General features: G+C 44.4%; 3 protein-coding genes and 1 long non-coding RNA gene across 7 annotated transcripts in view; 3 read left to right on the top strand and 1 right to left on the bottom strand.

The window, feature by feature from the left end:
• Nucleotides 1-16,104, top strand: part of LOC125986623 (uncharacterized) — a 60,823-nt gene extending 44,719 nt beyond the window's left edge. Inside the window, exons 4-12 of one of the 4 annotated variants that reach the window (XR_011085763.1) lie at nucleotides 9,491-9,619; nucleotides 11,283-11,432; nucleotides 12,028-12,261; nucleotides 13,291-13,522; nucleotides 13,607-13,753; nucleotides 14,207-14,291; nucleotides 14,401-14,518; nucleotides 14,825-15,336; nucleotides 15,487-16,104. This is a non-coding gene — a long non-coding RNA (uncharacterized lncRNA). Of the gene's footprint in view, nucleotides 1-9,490; nucleotides 9,620-11,228; nucleotides 11,433-12,027; nucleotides 12,262-13,290; nucleotides 13,523-13,606; nucleotides 13,754-14,206; nucleotides 14,292-14,400; nucleotides 14,519-14,824; nucleotides 15,337-15,486 lie in introns of all 4 variants that reach the window. The other 3 variants (XR_011085760.1, XR_011085761.1, XR_011085762.1) reach the window with 3 other exon arrangements.
• Nucleotides 231-7,621, top strand: ube2ql1 (ubiquitin conjugating enzyme E2 QL1). The gene is made up of 3 exons (XM_049750361.2): nucleotides 231-810; nucleotides 1,115-2,040; nucleotides 5,173-7,621. Exons 2-3 carry the CDS (start codon nucleotides 1,333-1,335, stop codon nucleotides 5,302-5,304), a joined length of 840 nt encoding a protein of 279 aa, XP_049606318.1. The 5' UTR covers nucleotides 231-810; nucleotides 1,115-1,332; the 3' UTR covers nucleotides 5,305-7,621.
• nsun2 (NOP2/Sun RNA methyltransferase 2) lies at nucleotides 11,702-16,425 on the bottom strand. Its single transcript, XM_049750353.2, has 19 exons — nucleotides 16,159-16,425; nucleotides 15,754-15,911; nucleotides 15,575-15,679; nucleotides 15,399-15,504; nucleotides 15,256-15,327; nucleotides 15,100-15,184; nucleotides 14,827-15,022; nucleotides 14,662-14,736; nucleotides 14,385-14,515; nucleotides 14,200-14,273; nucleotides 13,991-14,121; nucleotides 13,631-13,727; nucleotides 13,304-13,497; nucleotides 13,135-13,227; nucleotides 12,927-13,062; nucleotides 12,698-12,778; nucleotides 12,456-12,594; nucleotides 12,336-12,375; nucleotides 11,702-12,247 (listed from the first exon to the last, which is right to left on the bottom strand). The coding sequence occupies exons 1-19, from the start codon at nucleotides 16,222-16,224 to the stop codon at nucleotides 11,950-11,952; spliced, it is 2,277 nt and encodes a 758-aa protein (XP_049606310.1). The 5' UTR covers nucleotides 16,225-16,425; the 3' UTR covers nucleotides 11,702-11,949.
• Nucleotides 16,426-16,888: 463 nt separating this feature from the next.
• Nucleotides 16,889-20,665, top strand: txlna (taxilin alpha). Its single transcript, XM_049750357.2, has 11 exons — nucleotides 16,889-17,176; nucleotides 17,458-17,632; nucleotides 17,719-17,955; nucleotides 18,130-18,221; nucleotides 18,310-18,480; nucleotides 18,600-18,794; nucleotides 18,865-18,984; nucleotides 19,055-19,129; nucleotides 19,210-19,302; nucleotides 19,381-19,476; nucleotides 19,628-20,665. The coding sequence occupies exons 1-11, from the start codon at nucleotides 17,147-17,149 to the stop codon at nucleotides 19,949-19,951; spliced, it is 1,608 nt and encodes a 535-aa protein (XP_049606314.1). The 5' UTR covers nucleotides 16,889-17,146; the 3' UTR covers nucleotides 19,952-20,665.
• The last annotated feature ends 12 nt before the right edge of the window (nucleotides 20,666-20,677 follow it).

Here is a 20,677-nt window from a genome sequence, read left to right as displayed (position 1 = left end):
AATTAAATGTATTCATAAAAGTGTCCATAAAACATCTCAACACATTATCAGAAAACAAAGCTTAGAATAGGAAGGCGTCATCGCGTAATTCACTTTTCAATCTACGGCGTAAAATTAAAAAAAACAATTCTAATTTATTTTGTGTGAGAAAATTACTCCTTCTCATTGTAAATAAATACGAGATTAAATAAAATAGGTGGGTAAATACTAATTAATAGTGCCTGTCAATCCTTAAACAGGAAACGTTACCACCGCTTTCGCAATAAAAGCATTGTCGTCATCACGATGCGAAGTGTCACGACTCACGAATAATGCAATATGATTGATTTGATGACGAATGACGACTGTGCTGATTGAAATATTAAAATGTACTGTTTTGTCCTGTAAATATTGTGAATGTGTCATTATCCAACATTAACTGTATGGAATCAAATGCCACATTTTCAATAACACGTAATGCCTATTTTGACATGGTTTATGGCATCATTTGAATTTGCACAGTGCACACACTCAAACGAACAATTCGTGCGTGATGAGCTTTACTTTGAAAGGTGTCACTACTGTGCGTATGTGGGCTGAGCGTTGAAGTTGGTCTGCTTGCGCGTCATCCCCTGCATTACGAGAGCTGCGGCAGCTGCACGCACATATATACATACACAAGTACACTTAACACGCACAAAGACACGCACTATTATAAGCGCTTTCCTGCAGCTCACCTTCGTGGCAGCTCTCGTGGATCATCGGGACTCGTCTTTTTTACTCATCCAAGTTGGCTATTTGCAGAAGATCCTGTGGATTTTACGCATTTGGGTAAGCACATTTATGGTTTGCTATTAATTGTGTTTATGAGTGTTTATGTCGTGCAGGTGTTAGATTTTTGACCTCCTCTATCGTGATGTCATAGGCGTCTTGTTGTCTTTTTATTCATTTAATTCAACACATTTTGATGTAATGACGTGCAGCGTGTCATTTGTATCATCGTCCGTTCGTACTGCGGCTACAATGTTAATGGGGCGGGGGAGGGATGGGGTTGAATCCAGGAAAAAAACTGCTTAGGAGGTTGTCTTGATGAGATTAAGATGCTATTTATTTGTTTCTCGATTTCTATCTTTAGTCACGCAGTTCTGTGATGATGCACTGAGAGGAAAAGCGCAGAATCGTGGGCTGTGATCACCCCTGAAGGCTGCAGTGAAGGGTGAGATCTGTGAGAGGTGCAAGCAAGGTGAACTCCACAGTGAACATCCGCGTGGGGGAAAGGGTGCAATCTCGACCCTCTGCAGGGGGGGGGGGGGGATCGGTGGAGAAATCCCAACCAGATCTATAAACTAAATTATGGCCACTCTACTGCGGAAAATCGGTCTGATCCGCCTGCACGACCGGGACACAGAAGACCCCAAGCACCACCAGGGCTCATTAAAGGGCACCAAAGGCAACCAGAAAAATAACAAAAACTGTCAGACGGCCAACGAAACTAACATCCTCAGCACCCCGGAGATTAAGGCGAGGAAGCTGGACCAGCACGCCAAGGACAAGGAGAAGCCAGGCAAGGATGCCAAGGAGAAACAACAACAGCAGCAGCAGCAACAGCAAACAGGGGGAGGCGGGAATAAAAGCACCGGAGCCTCCTCCGTCCCTCCGCTCGCCCCTCACCGGCATCACTGCACCCAAGTGCGGACGCGCAGGCTGATGAAGGAGCTGCAGGAGATCCGGAGGTTAGGGGACAACTTCATCACGGTGGAGCTGGTGGAGGACAACCTGTTCGACTGGAACGTCAAGCTGCACCAGGTGGACAAGGACTCGGCGCTGTGGCTGGACATGAAGGAGACCAGCACCGAGTTCATCTTGCTCAACGTCACCTTCCCCGACAACTTCCCCTTCTCGCCGCCCTTCATGCGGGTACTGACGCCCCGCTTGGAGAACGGCTACGTGTTGGACGGCGGTGCCATTTGCATGGAGCTGTTGACCCCTCGCGGATGGTCCAGCGCCTACACGGTGGAGGCGGTCATGAGGCAGTTTGCGGCCAGCCTTGTAAAAGGACAGGTGAGATGAGAATACACAAATAGATAAGACTGGTATAATCAATCAAATTAATCTTAAAGTCACCACTATATCTATATTTTTTATGTCGAGGGAAAAAAAATTGATCCAAGTTTGAGGTATGTTTTTCAATATAACATAATATTAATCATCTGACAAAATGAATGAACTGGGAAAAAAAAAATGAGGGTGCGGGATGGTTAGCTCATCTTCCTCATATTTATGAGATTCCGGGTTTGAAATTTGACACGACCTTCCCGTGTGGATTTTGCATGCTTTCCCCACATTTGCTTTTCTCTCGACCCAAATGAGGACAAGCCGTAAAGAAGATAAATGGATGTTTCTTTACGGCACCCGTTTCATGCCACGCTCCCCCCCCCCCTTTCTCAAAGCTCTCTGCAGTCTCTGTTTGATTGCCTTTCATCAGTCAGCATCCTCTGGCAACAGAGACCCGCATACCAAGTGGGAGTCACGCAGGCTCACGATATGTGTCCTCTTTTTCCCCCCCCAATCCCAACGTACTAATAATTAGACCGCCCAGGGATGGAAAAGCAGGATGCCACGATTGCAGACCTGTGTGATTTCGATCAACTCCATTATGTAATCCCGTCAAATCCTGCCCCCCCTCGGTGTTTTTGCAGCATCCAATGGAAATGGCTGCATCCTCAAATGCACTCAGCGTTATAACCAGGAGAGCTTTAGTGGAAAAATAACTCTTCGTCAACAAGGCTTAGCAGGATGATGGAAAGTGTACTCCATGCGACCCCGTCATTTTGTGCTTTTGTTGAATTAATGAAGAATCTACTCAAGATGAGCTTGATTATTTGTGCGCACGGCATCCCAGTTGGCAGATTGACGACTGAGCTGCAGTGTCTCCTTGTATCTAATGGAAACAGTATTGATTAACGTGGATGTACAGTGTGTGTCTTCCCCAGACGGTGTTTGCATGTCGTGCATTGTCCCAGATCATCTCCGACGCGCTCGAGGCCATGTTAATCCGAAATACACACAATGTGTTTTTCCTTTCTTGGTTGGCGGCCTTTTTGTGATCAACGTTTTGATGTTGCGTTATTTTTAGGGAGAGCAAGTGGTGAGATGAAAGTCAACAATGAGACACGCACATGACACACAAGTGCTGTGCGTATACACTAAGTAGGTCATCGCTTTGAGTCTTTCGTTTCCTTTTGTCTTGCAGTGCCGTTGTTAGAAGACGTACATAAAATATTTTTTGTGGTTTTCTGGAAAACAAAAAGCAGAGCAAAATATTTACAGATTATGAACAGAATGACCTGTGACATCTGATTTTTCAAGGCACAATTGCAGTTGTGCATTTAATGGGCGTGGCCTAATAGGTGACATCATCAGCCTGGAGTCAGTCAACCAGGCAACTGCTGATAACTCAAAACTCGTTGACGTTAATTAAATATAAAAATTCTTGTTTTTGGAATGTGGGAGGAAGACATACAAATTCCACAAAAAGCCAGAGTCAAACCGACTTTTTTTTTTTATTCGCAAATCCTGGTCCCAGTCAAGCATGATGACATCATCAGTGTTAGTTTGATGAAGCATCCCATTAATGCTAACTGTAGCGTGTAAGCGCTTTTTCAAGTGTGACATGAATACAAAATTTCATTTCTGGCTCTGACGGCTTAGCACAAGATTTTAATGCTAACATTTTGTTAAGCATGATTTTATCCTCTAATGACCCGACTATCTGTTCCGGATGTGATGCCGGCCACTATTGATCAGGTGTTCGTTCATCCTGACCTGATCTCAGGCCCGCGTTACGCAACAAGCTACCTCCAGTCCCCTAGGGCCGATTCCTAACATGCAAGGGAGGCTCGCCGTGCCTGTCCTGTTCCGACCATTGACCGATTCCCATTCATATAATTAGCCGGCCGCCACTCTGTGCAAATCCCTCCCCACAAGCGAGCACTTTGCCCAAATTGATAAACACTGACATGGGACTTCGTAGGCTTCGGGCGCTTGTTCATTAAACTCGTTCCCTATTTTGACTTTCCATCTATCTAACACTGCAACACGATTTTTTTTTTTTTTTTTTTTTTGCTCATCGGTGTCTGAGAGCACGAAGCGGCTAATTAATGCTCAATTTACGTGTTTCACGCTCGGGGTCACAGACTTTTGATGTAAGGTCGACACATTCACCAGCCCTCTTACATGCTTGCAAATAAGAAACAAATGGCAGAGTCGAGGTCTGGTTAAAAAAAAATCTTGTTCAATGAAAGTGAGGTCATGTTCCTTGCCAGCGCATCACCATGGCAGCAAAGTCTTGAACAATAGGCGGCAATAATGAGGCACGTCGGCGAGGCGACAGGCACCATTTTGAGGTGTCACGAGCAACCTTGTGTGATGTGGAAGATATGCATGCATGATCACATCACATGATGCCGCTGCCACCAGAACCGAACCACAATGTCTGCAACATTACGACATTTTGGATCCTCTCACATGTCATCAGTTGATTGATTTCACAATAACTTGCAAAATAGGAAGACCTGGTTGCTCTCTTTATGAACTGCTACCATGTTCTAACCATTCATGCATTCATAAAGTAACGGCTCATTCATTTCTAATGTGAATCACGCTACAATAAAGAGGATTAAGGCACAGACGGCACTCGTATAATAATATTATCCCAGTATTTATATCTGAGCTGCAGTGCAGCATTCAGAAAGGCCGGGCCATGGAAACATTGTTTCATTAGTTTGAGCAGAAAGCCGCCAGCCAATAAAGTGGCGCAGTGTTATAAAACAAAGTGAGAGGTAGCAAACCCACGACAAAGCCGTAGATCATATGAGGCGCATGCCGCGTGACTAGTGGGCAGATTTATACCGCCCGTGCGGGCTCGCTTACACGATGTGATAATGCCGTTTTTATTTAGTCAATAATCCAGAAATGGAATATTAATCAGAATGCTGTGTAGCTTAATGCTACCACATAATGCAAAATGCCATAGACAGGCTAACAAATAGCGTCAAGGTGTAATTTAAATTTTTTTAATTACTTAATGTAGTTTTTATTTATTTACTTAGATTCCAATGATTATTTTCTTTCATTATTCATCTTTTTACAGGTGATTTAGAAATGATAACATTTTTTTATCATCTCTTGCAGGGACGTATATGTCGAAAAGCCGGCAAGTCCAAGAAGGCCTTCAGCCGTAAAGAGGCTGAAGCCACCTTCAAGTCGTTGGTGAAGACCCACGAGAAGTACGGCTGGGTGTCTCCGCCCGTGTCGGACGGCTGAGATCCGACCCCTGACCTCCACGCGCAAAATGACACCATGCTAACTCAACAATCTGTCACACTCACCTTTTGCTGTAGCTTTCTTTATGTATGTGTGTGTGCGTGTGTAAATCGGGGGGGTGGGGGGGGGGATTTCGTTTTTAATATGCAGACAATTCACCACTATCATCATCACTTATCCAGGGAATTTTTTTTCCCCATTTTGGGAAAGGCCTGAGAGGGAGGTGTGTGCGCATTTGAGAATGCATTTCTTGCTTTTCCGCAATTTTTTTTTTTCTCGCCTCATGACCGTGTAGGATCTGCAGACTCAACTCGGTTGCACTTTTCTCACCCCTCCCCACGCCCAACCCCTCCCTCTTCCTTTCGACATTCCTCTCCGGTCGTCTGCGTGTGTCTGTGGGCTCATTTGCATAGAAATGAAGCCGTTAATGTTTAATAGACGGGCAGCGCGCCCACTCCTACGCTCCTTTCTTTCCCTTTTTCTGTCGACTGTGCGGTCGCCCACACTTGGATGCAAGATGAAGATTGTAATGTACATGAAGCATCATCACCTCCCTCCCAGCTCTCTCTCGCTCGCCCACTGTCTTTCTCTTTGTCTCTCGTGGCTATATTTAGCACTCATTGTTGCGTAGATGGATATTGATTTCTAATGGAAAAGAAAAAAAAAAAGTCACATGTTGCATTATGCAGAGACTTTGTATAATACATGGAATGATAGTCAATCGTTTCGTGAGCAAGGAGTGTGTTTGATGTGTGAAAGGGACGCACCCCTTTAAAACAAAACTGAACTGTGAATGACACTAAGACCTGAATCGTTACTGTTTTTAAGGGATTTTTTTTTTTTTTTTGCCTGTGTGTGTACGATTGGTGTAAAAACAACCAAAGTCCAGCAGGAAATCCGCTGTGCTATGAACACACCTACTGTACCTGCACAGCTTAAAATGTCAACAAGGTGGGCTTGCCATTTCGTTGAATGTACGCTCCAGGGCACCACATGATTGCCCGGAGAGACACATTCGGGATATTAGAGTGGGGGGCAAGCCGAGAGACACAGCGGGGGTCGCTTCTTCGGAAATGTCAGTGAGTTGCAAAATGGCCGAAACCTGCGTTGACAGTTTAATAAAAACATGAAGTTGGCGTCCCAATACTTTTGTCCACGTGTTACGATGCCACTCAGGCAGGCGTCTGCGACGTGTCGAGCTCGGCTTCTGCGATGTGCCAGTTAAATGTCAGAAGCGAAGCTGCTAATTGGGCTGACATTTCCGCCAAGCGTCATTAGAGAGAGACGTGAGGTTGAGTAGCAAAAGATGGAGGATGTCAAAATCTCCCGCTCGGCTCTCTCCTCCGCCCGCTGGCATTTGGGTCCATGTTGCGTGACCCCGCTGTGTTTGTTTTAGGAAAAGAAGGGCAGACGGAGGATGCGAGTGTGTGTTTTATGCTTCATTACAAATGAAATGACCAAGTGGGGTCCATGTAACAAGTTTCATTTTCAGGGTTGATTGTATAGTCCTCTCTTGACTTCGCCAGTGCAGAAATACTGTAAATTGACTTCATATTGTACCACAAAATATCTCTTAGCTGAGTGTTTGCTGGTTTCAAACCAATCATTTTGTGGATCTCTAGATTTAGACTTGTAGTTAGCAGACACTAACTGAGCTGGTTATGTTGTATTATATTTGCATGTCAACTGTGATTGGTAGCTACCTACTGTATATTTTTCTTTTTTTTTTTCAAGAAAACTCAGAAAAACTGCAGAGATAAACAAAAAATGCAAACTGCTTAAACTGCTTCTCTTGTCTTTTTTTTTGTTTTTTGAAGGGTGAAGAGGAATTTCTGTCCCGTACGTGCTTTTCTTTTTACGCGTCCTCAAATGTCATATTGTCTTATATGAATGTTTGTGTTTTAATTTATTTGTGGTTTGCCAAAAATGAACATTTGAAGCATGATGCAGGTATTGTCACAAAAAAAAATAATAATGGAAGAGGGGGAGAAAAAAAAAAAATCTTACCAAGGATATTTGGAGTATTGAAGGACAAAGTTGCAAAGCCTCAACACCTTAAAGGGACTTTAAATTATCCCGCCCCCCCCAAAAAAAAAAAAAAAAAAAAATCTTGACACCACCATTCTGTTCATCCTCTTAAAACTTAAATGTGGGTAAAACTATCCCCAGGTCAACGGCAGATGTGCACATCTGACCTGAGATCAGCTACTCTGGACAATTTCATTCTCCCGATTGTTTGGTCCAAAAAAGTGGGAAAAGGCTCGTTTGCGAGACCAAACAAGAATGTGCAATAAAATACACAGCATATTCAAAATGATTGCGTTTTGTCTTTCTCTTTTTAAATCTGCTGAACATCGTGAAATCCCATTTCAAGCTGCAGTGTCCTACTTTCAACCAAAAACTTTTGAATTATGTTCTATTCCTTGACATGACATTTGATAATTTCCCCATGTTGCATATCCCAAAGGGTTATTTGTGTTATTTTTTGCAAAGGTTTACAAAACGACTCCGATTCTGTCCATGTCAGCACATGCTCAGCAGGTTACAACCATATTTCTGCTGCGATGCACAAATTTGCCAGAACCATTTGACACACACACACACGTCTTCACACACACCCTCGTCATTACAAATGAATCGTAATTAATAGATCCCCTTCGAGCGCTCTTGTTTTTGTGTTGCTGATGCTCCCCGCTGCTCATTAGTGCAGGAGAACCTGAGCAGCATACGGAATCCATACTATGGATCTGCCTCGGTGAGCAAATTATTGACGAGGTCATGTTGAAAATAAGGCGCGGACACCGGAGCGTGCAAAAGCTGCACAATATTCCCATTAGTCAATACAGTAATCTTATGCATCGATGAAAAACATTCAATTCTAGCATAATATTCCAGTCAGTTAAGGTCAGGCGAGATGAGACGTGTTGTAAAATTATTATGCATTGAGTATTTCAAACAATCACAAAGCTCTGCCTTAAATGCTACTAGCATAATGCTAACATGTAATGGGAAACTCCATAGACAGGCTAATCCTTGAAGCAACACAAATTATGGAGCAGCACATGTAGACAGACAGGTGTGGGACCCTCCCTCTGTATTATACTGCCCCCAAGTGGACAAGGCAGGTGCTTGAGAAGGAGTAGCAAATTAAAATGTAACATTTTATGTAATATTACCATATTGAAGAGCACTATTTTTCATCACATCAAAAATGTCAATTTATGCAACAGCTCATGGGATTCAACAGTTAAGGTTATTTGTCAGAATGTCAATCCAAGAGCAAAAATAGGAAGTGACATTGACATAAGGTCCTAAAGCTTAAAGATTATAAGATTGGCCCATCTCCATGTGAGTCATATTGCTGTCATTATATAAGATGCGATTTGCGTGTGTCCTCTTTCTGCTCCCAAACACACAGAAGGCGATTTTCGGAAGCACAAGGCTGCGAGACGCTCACATAGACAAACATTTTTTCTGATCAGCTTTAAGTCTGATTTGCAATAACGACCCACCTCACCCTGCGTCGTATATCAAACAGTCAGTAGGCTTGGAGGCAGATGTGATTTTGTTCTTTACGGCGGCATGCATAATTCAGCCGAGGATCCACTTACGTGGAAATGTTCAATCATGAATGTGTTTTCCCTGCCTTAGTTGCACATGTATGGAACAAGACAAGGCGTGTGCGGATAACAAATGTCCTCCTTTTTGTAGTGCAATTAAAAGTGGACTGTAAATTGCCCGTACTGGTGCGCCGCAATCATCTAAATTAGACGAGTGGACAACACTGAGCCTCTCGTGCCATTCATGTGAGTGTGTTAACGCCAGTTAGCTCTTATGTAAGCTTTGGCAGCAGGATGGAGGCAACAGTCAGTTTTGGCAAGTCAGTCGCTTCCCCTGCTTCAGCATCGAGGCCATTCTTAGCAGACTAAAGCTCACTATAAATATTTTATATGGCACAGCGCATGTGGGAAAATGTATTTTTAGCAATTGCCTGCTTTCCTTGCACTTTGAAAAATGCTTTGTTTTATCATATCTGCTTCTAGCAAGCTTGGCTATGAAATTTTCTTCAACATCCTGGAATTAAGAAGGAAAAAAACCACAAAGATGTCTGTCAACTGAGATTGGGTGGTTTAGCCTGAACGTGTTAAATTATGATTTGTCTTCTTTCTGGTTCATTTTGTTCCAGGTTGCAAGTGAAGACCAAGAACTGCCCCCCTGCAGAGTGCCCTCCATCTCACCTTGATCAATCCACGAAATGGCCATGATTGCGGGAGATACAACAGCACATTAAGTTGATTTATCGAGGCACTCTCTGGTAAGAGCCATCCCGCACACACATGATTGTCCGCGGGTACATTTCGTCTCCTTTAAAGATTCAATAGGGAGAAAGTGTAACGGAGCAACAAATGCTATGGCAACAACATAGCCGGATGTCGACTTTCACTCCACCGCTGGCTCCTCCTCTCTTTGCCCTCCTTTCCTCGTCTCCTTCCTGACTGCCGTCCGTGCTGACTGCTAATGAGGAGCGATGCTTGTGAGAATTGAGAGTCAGGCATGCAGAGTTGCTTTGCTGGGGAGGAGGGGGGTAAGAGTTAGCATTTTCGGGTGGGGTGGTGGGGCAAGATAAGGCCCGGGAAGCGGAGAGAGAGGGGAAAACAAAAAGCCAGGGATGTTCTTCAGCTTCTCTTCTCTTGCTCTGTCTGTTACTAGGCAACACCTGCAGGCATGCACTAAATAAAGCCTTGTGTCCGCCACTAGCCCCCCCCCCATACAACCACCCACCTACCTCCTTGCCAACTCTCACTGCTCATCAAGCCTAATCCATCTCTTCTTCCTTTGCTTGTTGTCCCTCACCCATCCAGGAGACCCAAAACGACCCCCCCCCCGCTCCTCATTCCACCAGTCAATTTCTAAGTGCACCTTCCTGATAAGGCAAGACTTCTCAGACAAGTTAAACATTCAAAAATGATAATAGGTTTCTAATCCAACATTTTAAATTTACTATAATAATTTAAAAAATAATTAGCCCCAAAATGTCAAGTATTGTCCCGCTGTGAATAACTCAACACGGGGATTTTCTAAAGTAGGTCCTTACTGCACACATACAATATTATTCTCGAAGTGTGTTTAGAAGACTGTACACATACGCGATAAGTGTAAAGAGCACTGAAGTGCGCCTCTCCAGGTCGCACGGTCGGGCGTCAATTTGTTCATCTTCAATTGTGTAACGCACTCGAGATGAACGTGGCTCAGAGATGTCAAACCCGGAGAGTGTGTCACAGAAAGTGAATGAGGATTAAAGGGTGTAAAAACTGCAGCGTCACCGGATCAAATGCGGAGATGAAGGCCGAGACGTGTGTTTATACGTCTTTGCCATTGTCTAATTTTTGTAAAGGATGAGAACAGGCTTTGCACAATTATCAGATAAAGCCAGCAGGCATAGCCAGAGATTTAGAAAAGGCCTTTGCGGTGTTTGGTGATTGGTTTAATCCACACACAAGATTTTCCAGCCACTATGTGTGTGTGTGTTTGGGTGAATCCGCCTGGCTCAGTCAGCGTGGCGTTGCGTAACTGCTGGATTATATAATCCCAAACATAAACGCATGTGGACGAATGGGCATGGAGCATGCAAGTGTCTCACATCAGCGGGGTGAGGAGGAGGAAGAGGGATGAAGAAGGGACAAACATGCATTAGCGCCACTTTGTGCTACTTCAAGTGCACTTCATGACAAGGATTGGTGATGTCATGGCTTTTATTCCGCTGCAGAGTTCTCGTGGAGAAGCAACTTAAGAGTTGCATAGAAATGCAAAGTTTTATTTTTAAAAAAAGAAAAATCTATAGGTTAACATAGTCTAGCGATATTGAACGAATATTTGTAAATTATTAAAACACACTGACAGTCTAAATGTTCTTTCCGATTCAGGTTTCTCATCCCACACGTTTTCCTGACATCAAATCATCTTTTCATTTCCCTGAGGCTTCTATCATTTTGGAAAAGCGCTTCAATACTTAAGGTGATTTTTTTTTTTTAAATCTCTTTATTCATCCTCCCGAATTTCATTTTTGCTTCACAAAATTCCAGATTTGTTCAGGATGCTGCAAGGTGTGGGTGTCTATCTTCTCTGAGGTGAGTCCTTGTTGTCATAACAGCCGTTGCCATGGTAACCCCACCAGGCAATAATGTCTCGACCATCCACCGACAAAACACTGTGTTCCCCTGTCTTAAATACATTTGAGACTTTTAAATATTTTTAATATATGACCCTGAAGCATTCAGTCACATTTTTAATCTTTTTATTTCCTCCACCCACATGCGCAATTGAGTTAAATATCATCCCTCCATCTTGTTGCGCTTATCTTGTTCAAGATCCCATCCGTCTAAAATATGAAACCAACAATCTTTCACACCTTTATTCAGCTCAGTTTCCGCTCATACAGGTGTACCAAATGAGATAAGACTTAATATAAAACTCTTTAAAAATGCAAAACAAAAAATAGGTTTACGCCACTCGGCAGGTGGACTAAAGCAATTAAATCACAAAAAAAGTCCTCTTCATTGGAGATCCCAAAAAAATAATTACAGCCAAGCTGTCTTCCATCTGTAACAACATTTTTGTGAATAATTTCCTCCTCTTCTTCCAATTTCAGACACAAGTCTCTTTATTGTCGCCATCTTTTTTGGCTTGTGATGATCCGTTCTCACTCCCGTTCTCCAAATGCAGCTCCTTCTGGTCAGCCATCGCCTCTTCCCCGCCCTCCTCCCCCTTCTCTTTGGCCTCCTCGTCTGTTGGCTTCCGTCCGGCCCCCTGCTTGTCCCGGAAGACCTCCACGCCCAGCATGCGTAAGTAGTGGTACCTCTCGTTGCGGGGGACGAAGGCCCGGATGGACGTCTTTCCTCTCCAGCCGCACAGTTGGATGGGACACTGCGGCTCTGCTGGCTTACTGGCAAAAGAAAGGTAGAACACACAGAAATCAGCTGTCGCAAATAAAAAAAAAAAAAAAAAAAAAAGAACGGCCGAAAAATACTTACTTGGGATTGGGAATGTACTTCAACACAATACTGCCCATAGCTTTAAAAAAAATAAAATATAGATTAAGAATTAATACAGAAAATTATATACTGTAGGCTGAATCATTTTTTTTAACGTACCTATTTTTTGGGCTTGAGTGCGGGCATCATCTTCTAATCTGCTTAAGAAGGGGTTTTCCTGAGTCAGCAACACCTTGATGTCTTCCACACTCACTGCGACGATTCTGGAGCGAATATACGGCTGCAAGGTGTAGATACCCTGTGGAGAACGGGAGGGGTGACTTGGAAAATCCAATACGCTCCCCATGTAATTGAATTACGTTCTTTCGAGACAAAGTGAAGGATATTTAATCATTAATCACCTCTTGGGCCAGTCTAAAGGCACAACCAAACTCTTCCCCGTCGCTGTTGCGAGACCACACTTTCACACCTGTATTTATTACCTAGAAGGAAGTGTTGGACAGATAAAAAAAAAAACAAAAAAAGGCTTTGGTGTGGGCTACTATTTTTACCATCAGTAGTACACTTCCTGAATCATAATCAGGGATTCCGTAATTAATGAGGATTATATTTAGTAGACATGTCAGGCACCTTCATGCGCTCGCTGTTGTTGAGCATGACGTTGCGCAACTCTTTGGATACCATGTACAAGTGTCTCTTCTTGCCCTCGTGCGTTCTGGTCAGCACGTTCATCTTGGGGAAGTTTGGAGACAAGTTGTAGAAGGATCTAGAGCAAATTCAATGGGATGTTAATTTTGACTTGCTATCTTTTTGATGGGATTTTAAAAACAAAACTCACTGCATGCTGGTGAAGACGGGGTCTTCTTCATTGAGGAACACAAAGGGATCTTCCTTGTATCCAGATAGCTTCAACTTTTTGGAGGGTGGAGGTCTAAGGAATGAAAAGAGTGTGAAATGTAGTCTGATTTGTTTACTTGTTCTTTCTTTCTTCAAGCACTGTGACTCACGCGCAGACGCCATCTTGTTTATCACTGGAACAAGCTCCTTTGGGTGCTCCCTCCTGGGCCTCCTCCACGTCTGCTTTGCTCTCAGCGCCGCCTTCCTGCATCTGTTCCCCTTCGGGGAGACAGGGAGACTCCGCCGGAGCCACCGGAGAGCTTTGCGTTTGGGCTTCGGAGCCAGACGCGGCCTCTTTTCTCAGCTGGAAATGAGCAGGACAAGTCGTGGTAAGTGTAATTTGTTACCAGCTGTGAGGAGGAGAACTGAACAGGTTAACAGTTCTCCGTTTTCTCTCCTCTGGTGAGTGACAGATCATCTGTGAAATAACAAAGTACCTTGGGGTATCTCTTGTTCCAAGGCATTGGGGCTTTCTTCATGAGCACAGCCACAAAGAACCCTCCCGTGTTCTGGTGATGGGGCAGAATCCTCATACTGAGAAGAAAAGACTCTCTTAAAATGTGACATTTCAATTTCAATTCATTTGTTTTCCCACACTGCAGAAGTCATTATGTCACTAAATGCAAACAAGCGTATCATTATTTGAGTATTTATTCTGGTGATATTGCTAAAGTAATGTGCCTTTGAGCAAATAAAACCTGGTAAACACTGATATAGAGCTAAATTGAGATTTTCCCCCGAAGCATTTAATAAACCAAAGTATGTGGCAACAGTGCCCCCTGCAGGCCAGAACCTACCATCTCTCCAGATGCATGCTGGCCAGCTTTTCTGCATCTGTTGGTGGAAACATGGTGGGCCTGATTTGAGTGTGGCGACTGGTGGGAACCTCCGACCAGTCGGCGTACCACTTGCCCTCTTTAGTCATCAGCTGGGGAGATAGGGCAATTCTTTTCAGCACATTAGCCGACCATTTGGCATCGTAGCGATTAAAATAACATCTTCGTACCTTCCAGTAAGTCACACCGGGCATCCACTTCAAGCCGGGCATGTCGGAAGAGCAGTCGACCAGCTCCAATGCTCCTTATGGGACAAGCGAGTGTAAGTAAACTGAAGGTCACACACACACACATGATGAGTGACATCAGGAGCTGCACTTGCCCCCCCCCACCACCACCAAACGCCATTTAATACCTTCGCTTTTCTCCAGGAGTGCCGCTATGACAGCTTCGTCCTCGATGGGGTTGAGGGAACAGGTGGAGTAGACCATCCTGCCACCCACGGCCAGCTGTTCGACGCCACGCACAGCGATACGCATCTGGAGACTTGTGAGTGGAAACCAACTTTTACAATTAGCACCGCAAGAGCACTCGCCATAGCCATTAAAAAGCCATTTGATTAACCACAACAACAAAAAACTGTTTGATTACTTAAAAGGGCGCCTAAGCCCATAATCGCTGCCTCCGCTCACCCGTGAAGGTGCAGGCTGTTGCTCGTCGTCCACTTCTTCCACACATCTATGTTCTTCCTCATGGTGCCGTCCCCGCTGTGTGAAAACAGAGCAACTGTCTTGATAAACGGCCAACTTCTCAATTCCCTTCCATATGAGGACAAAAAGATACACGTTTCTTCAGACCTGCAGGGCACGTCGCACAAGACGCGGTCATAGAAGAGGATGTCCTTCTTTCCGTCCGCGTTTTGGATATGCAGCATGGGGATGCAGGAGGCGTCGTGGTTGACTACCATGATGCAGGGGCTGTTGAGACGCTTGGCCTGATGCACCAGCAGGTAGCAGCGCTTGTTGTCCACGTCGTTGGCGATGACGAAGCCCTCTAGAACGTATTGATACAGTCACGCCTTGACTTGTGAGTTTAATTCGTTCCGTGAGGACGCAAAACGTGGTTTGTACCTGGAAAGGGCACGTCCATGTCAGAATGAAGCATTTCAATCAGCTGGGCTGTCTTTGAGCCAGGAGCTGCACACAGGTCCAAAATCTACACAAAAAAAAACATACATGTGTCTTTATTGTACGGTTCTGCGGGTGCATCTCAATGAATCTTATCACCTTATGATGGGACTCAATCTTCAGGAGAAGCGGCGGGATCATGCTGACGGCTTCCTGACGGCTAATGTTACCCTGCAAAAGGTAAAGAAAATAATTTAGAGTCTTTAAAACCACTGATCGTTTTTCTCTTTGCTCAAACTCACCGACTCTGTCTCACTGACAAGGAACTGGTGGAACTTCTCCAGCAGGGGAGACTTTCTAATAATCTTACGACTCATGTTGGTGTGCCAGGCTTGCTCGTCGGGATACCTGGAAAAGTGGGCGGAGTGAGCATTTCGTGTGACGATGCTTGTTGCAACCATCTCAGGATGAAAATTACCAGCTGAGAGGCTGCGGAGCCTCGATCTTCTGACCGTCAATCTCCAAATCCAGAATTTCCTTGAAGTACTTTTCCTTCAGGCAGTGAAGAATTTCTTTGGCATGGCTGGAACCAGAGAGGGACAGATGTTGATGCAATCCCAAAAGGTAGGAGATCACTGTATGTTGTAGCCATCTTACCTTTTATATCCAGTGATGCGTATGGTGGCTGGAAGTGGTTCTCTCATGGCTTCCATAAACTGTTCAAACTCTCCCTCTGGAATTAAGCCTTGTTCCTTGTAGTAGTGCTCAAACAGCTTGTTTTCCTTAACAATGTCAGCATAACCAGCACCCCAGCCCTGAAAAACAGAGTTTTCCACATATTTGTTTACTTTCTGGTTTGGAATAAAGGGCGTCGAATCATTTCAATGAACTACCTGTGGTAATAAAGCAATAAAAATGAGCTTTGTATTGCACTGTTAGCAACTACAGTTGTTTGTATGCTCCAGTATAAACAACACAGCAGGTTATTAAACATGCTGGAGATTGTAACACGAATTTTCCGAGTTTTTCTTCCAAGAGTTAGAGCAGAAAAGTGACTCTTACAGCGTTGTCTCTGTGGTCTCTGCCAGTAGGTTGATTTTTCTGTCTCTGTCTGCTTCTTTTCCCCATTTTGGAGAAGATTGCAATTCTTGAGAAAAGTATACGAAGCAGCGTGGCTAGCGCAAATAACTCAAAGTGGTGTACAACTTCGGTAAGAAGAGTGGAATTGCAATATTGTGCTTTTAACCGCAGAACCGCATAGAGATATTAAAGACCTGGAGCGTGTGTAGTTTCTGGTACACGTGAATCAGGACCCCTCTGAGCTAGCGACAAAATATGCCTAAACGAAATACTTTTGGAAATCAATGCATTTATGTCCGTGTGGATGCAAGAACAAGGGTTCTGTTATTTGTATTTATTCAACAGAAGTTGCTTACTACGAGACAGAAAATAAGGACATAAACTGTGGCGTACCGGAGAATAATAAGTGTGTATCCTATGATTTGTTCATTTTAATTTTATTTTTTAAATATTTGATGCGTTTTAAAGATTTGGTTAATATATGCATGTATGAACGCTCCGGAAAAACAACAGAAAAATTAAGGAATTACTGTCAGGCAGCTCCGCGGACGACCTGTTATAGTATGTCAACATTGCTGCCATATTGGATGTGTCAAAGTCACCCATCGCTCCATTTTTGCCACACCCATTATGGCGGGGATTTCAATGTATTTTTGGGCGCCCTAAGCGGTATCACTGTATGTGCGTCTATGACAGTGAAACCGCCGTTGAAACAAACGAAGAAGACGAAGTTCTAACCGGAAGTCTACATCCTCGAGCTCACGTCCAGTCAAGCTGTTAGCAAGGATTTCACTCTTTGAGTCTACAGAAATAGTCTATCGTGTCGTACAAAGAACGGATATTGTTCAAATAATTGTACTTATTAACCGTATTTTTTTTAATTTATATTCTTTATAACTGAAGTGACGTACTGCATCTCGAGCTAATTTTGCCCATACTGTTGCTTACCTTGTGAAAGCTTCTTCTGACAATGAGTGGCAAAGTACAAAGAAAAGGAAAGGTAAGGTCAAATTCTGCGTTAATTTATCCATGTATTTCATTGCATAGTTATATACACCAAGTTAAATGTCAACCATGTACAGCCGGTTTTTTTCTGCTGTTGGGGAATACTAGTCGGATTAAATTTAAAACTGTTTCTCATTGAGCAGAGGCGAAATGAGACTTTACAGCTAATGGAAAACCTCGCAGCAATCTTCAATATGCATCGTATTAACCTGTCGGGTTTTAAAGAATTGCAACTTGGGACGTTTGCAAACAAACTTATCCATTTCAAAAATCAAGAAAAAACAGAATGCTGGAACGAAGAAGCAAGACCTAAAGGAGTCGGTCACCAAGAATGTGGCGACTACATCAAAAGGGACAGAGGCCGTTGTGGCTCCGAAGGACGACGTGGACAGCAGCAGTAGCCCAAAAGAGTCCGAAATTCCACTTGAAGGAGACGAGGCAGTGAGTGAAGGTAAAATCCTGGAACAATATGTATTACTGGAGATGAGTCTATCTTGGGTATGCATTTTCTTCTAACCAATGTCTCTACCTCTTCAGCGGCGGCAGCTCGGTCTCGTGACAAGGTCAATGAGCTGAGCCGCCAGCTGGAAGACATCCTCAGCATCTACTGCATAGATAGACACGCGGATGACGCCCTGGCCAACGGCCAGTCACCCAGCCTCGAGTTCAATGGGCTTAACGATGACAACGGGGAAGACGGAGACCAGGGGGGCGCTTGCGGTGGAAACAAAGAGCAGAAGAAGATGCAGGAGAAGAAAAAAGTCAAGGGCCTGGGTGAGGAAGAGTGCCAAAAGTGCTCGCACCAACATACCAAAAATAATTGCCCCAAAATGGTACAAGTTGTGATTAAATGTACAGACAGGAAGCTCATTTATCTACTGGTCTGCAATTTGTACTTTATTTAGCAAATGTATGAAATTCATTTCTATTACTGTCTTTTTTTTACAGGCAAAGAAATCACCCTCCTCATGCAAACTCTCAACACATTGAGCACACCCGAGGAGAAGCTAACAGGCCTCTGCAAGAAGTACGCTGAACTGGTGAGCATTTTCTTCTCCATTTTTTTTTCTCCCTTCAAAATCAGAAAATGTGCTTTTCTTAACGGCATTGGTGTGTTTGGGTAACAAGCTGGAGGAGCACCGAAACAGGCAGAAGCAGATGCGGGCGCTGCAGAAGAAGCAGACGCAGGTGGTGCAGGAGAAGGACGGCCTGAGGAACGAACACAGCAAAGCTATTCTGGCTCGCAGTAAGCTGGAGAGCCTCTGCCGGGAGCTGCAGAGACACAACCGAGCTCTCAAGGTGCGCACAACGAACGCATTAGTGTAACCCTTCAGATGTCACAATTTATCTTTTTTTTTTTGTATCACGTGTCATCCATCCCCTACACTTTAGTTTGGATTTTATTTTTCCCTCCGCAGGAGGAAGGCATCCAGAGGACCCGCTTGGAGGAGGAGAAACGAAAAGAGGTGACTTCACACTTTCAGACGACGCTCAACGACATCCAGGTTCAGATGGAGCAGCACAACGAGAGGAACGCCAGCCTGCGGCAGGAGAACACGGAGCTGGCCGAGAAGCTCAAGAAGCTCCATGAGCAGTTCAAGTTGCGAGAGGAGGTGCGTCGTCGCCGCTTCGAGTGTGAAAAAGAAATATTTCAGCTGGGCTAAATGCGCCTTGCTTGTCCAGCACATCGAAAAAGTGGTGAAGCACAAGGACCTGCAGCAGCAGCTGGTGGACACCAAACTTCGCCAGGCGCAGGAGCTGCTGAACGAGTCGGAGGAACGCCACGACGCCGAGAAACATTTTGTAAATGATGACACGCACGTCGGCGCAAGCGTCCGCTCTCGCGAGGGCTCAACTCTCTTCTCTTCATCAGCTGCTGCAAGAGGCGCTCGAGTCTCAGCGCATGTGCGAGCTGATGAAGCAGCAGGAAGGTCACCTCAAACAGCAGGTTTCCCATAATGCTTTGCTCCTGCTCTATTTTAATGCTGTCATGAGTTGCACCACTAAAGCTGCCTTGCGCTTTCCTAGCTCTCCCTGTACACTGAGAAGTTCGAGGAGTTCCAGACCACCTTGTCCAAGAGCAACGAGGTCTTCGCCACGTTCAAGCAGGAGATGGAGAAGGTGAGGAGTGTGACGTCTCTACTAGGGCCGCGTCTGGGCTAGCTTTGACTTTGTGCACTTCTCTCAACATTTGAACAGATGACGAAAAAGATCAAGAAGCTGGAGAAGGAGACGGCCATGTATCGCTCCAGATGGGAGAGCAGTAACAGAGCTCTTCTGGAGATGGCTGAGGAGGTAAGGCCAACTCAAATAAACGGTGCTCAATATTTTGAGGACTGACGCAAATAGCAAAAATCCATGAAGCAAAACTCAAACACTATGTTCTGCTCAGAGGTTTTGCATTTTGGTGGAAACGGAACGTTAGTTTTTATGTTTCCTCGGCCAGAAATCCAATCAGGACCGTGACTTCGAAGCGCTTCAAGGTAAAGTCCAGCGGCTGGAGAAGCTGCGGCGCGCCCTCAAATCGGAACGGAACGATCTCAACAAGAAAGTACAGAAGCTCAACAGCACACCCGCGGCGCCCACCTCCGACTCGGAACGCCCCTCCCCGACGCCCACGGACTCTCCGCCGGAAGGCGGCTCGGACACCGCCGCGAGCAGCGCCAGTCACGCCCTTCCCGAAGGTGGCTCCAAAGAAACAAATTGTAAACCGAAACAGAACACGGACACGCAAGTGGAGGCGCCACAGCCTGTCGCCACGCAGGAATGATAACAATATAAGAAACACCTTTCAACACGCCTCCTTTTCGGTCTTCTTATAAGTCTCGCGTTGCATTTAGATTTTGAATTCTTCACATTACATTCACAGCATCAAATCAGTTTTGAAAGTAACTGACCACGAGACATCTTGATTTTCTACTAACTGATTTTACATTCCCTCATAGACCAACACTTGATTGCTTCAAGAGCCATTACCGTTACATTACACGTAGTATTGTGAACGCTACTTGATGAAACTCTAAAGATGTCACCAATGTTAGCCAGTAATATTAATGTCCTCGACATATTTTTGTCTGCGTTTATGTTTGGGGACCGCTATGCAACACACACTTCCTTGCTTTTTTTTTCTGTGGCAGTCTGAAGTGGAAAGCACTTAGAATGTATTCTTTCTCCGTCGTGTCCACACACCTGTCGTCTTTCACACAAGTAAGAAATTCATAGGTCTCGAGCTATGGTTATTACCTCATGTTGAAAAGTTTAAATGGAGGAATTGAATTCGTTTTCCTTAATCATGTCGTTTCTTGTTTAGACATACATTTAAAAGCCAATGATTCCGTAGCACTGGAAATATATATTTCCTTTACTTGTCGTTGACAACAGATTCATTGAACACGCAAAAGAATCAGACATTCCTTTTTTCTTTTGCTGTGGTTTTGTCTCCTAATACTTTACATTTTGTTAAATAAAGGAACTGAATAGTGGATTTTTTGGTAAG

This window comes from Syngnathus scovelli, chromosome 19 (assembly GCF_024217435.2).
Source record: "Syngnathus scovelli strain Florida chromosome 19, RoL_Ssco_1.2, whole genome shotgun sequence".
Taxonomy (NCBI): Eukaryota; Metazoa; Chordata; class Actinopteri; order Syngnathiformes; family Syngnathidae; genus Syngnathus; species Syngnathus scovelli.
Note: the sequence above shows the minus strand (reverse complement) of the source record. Positions and strands in the feature narration are given on the sequence as shown.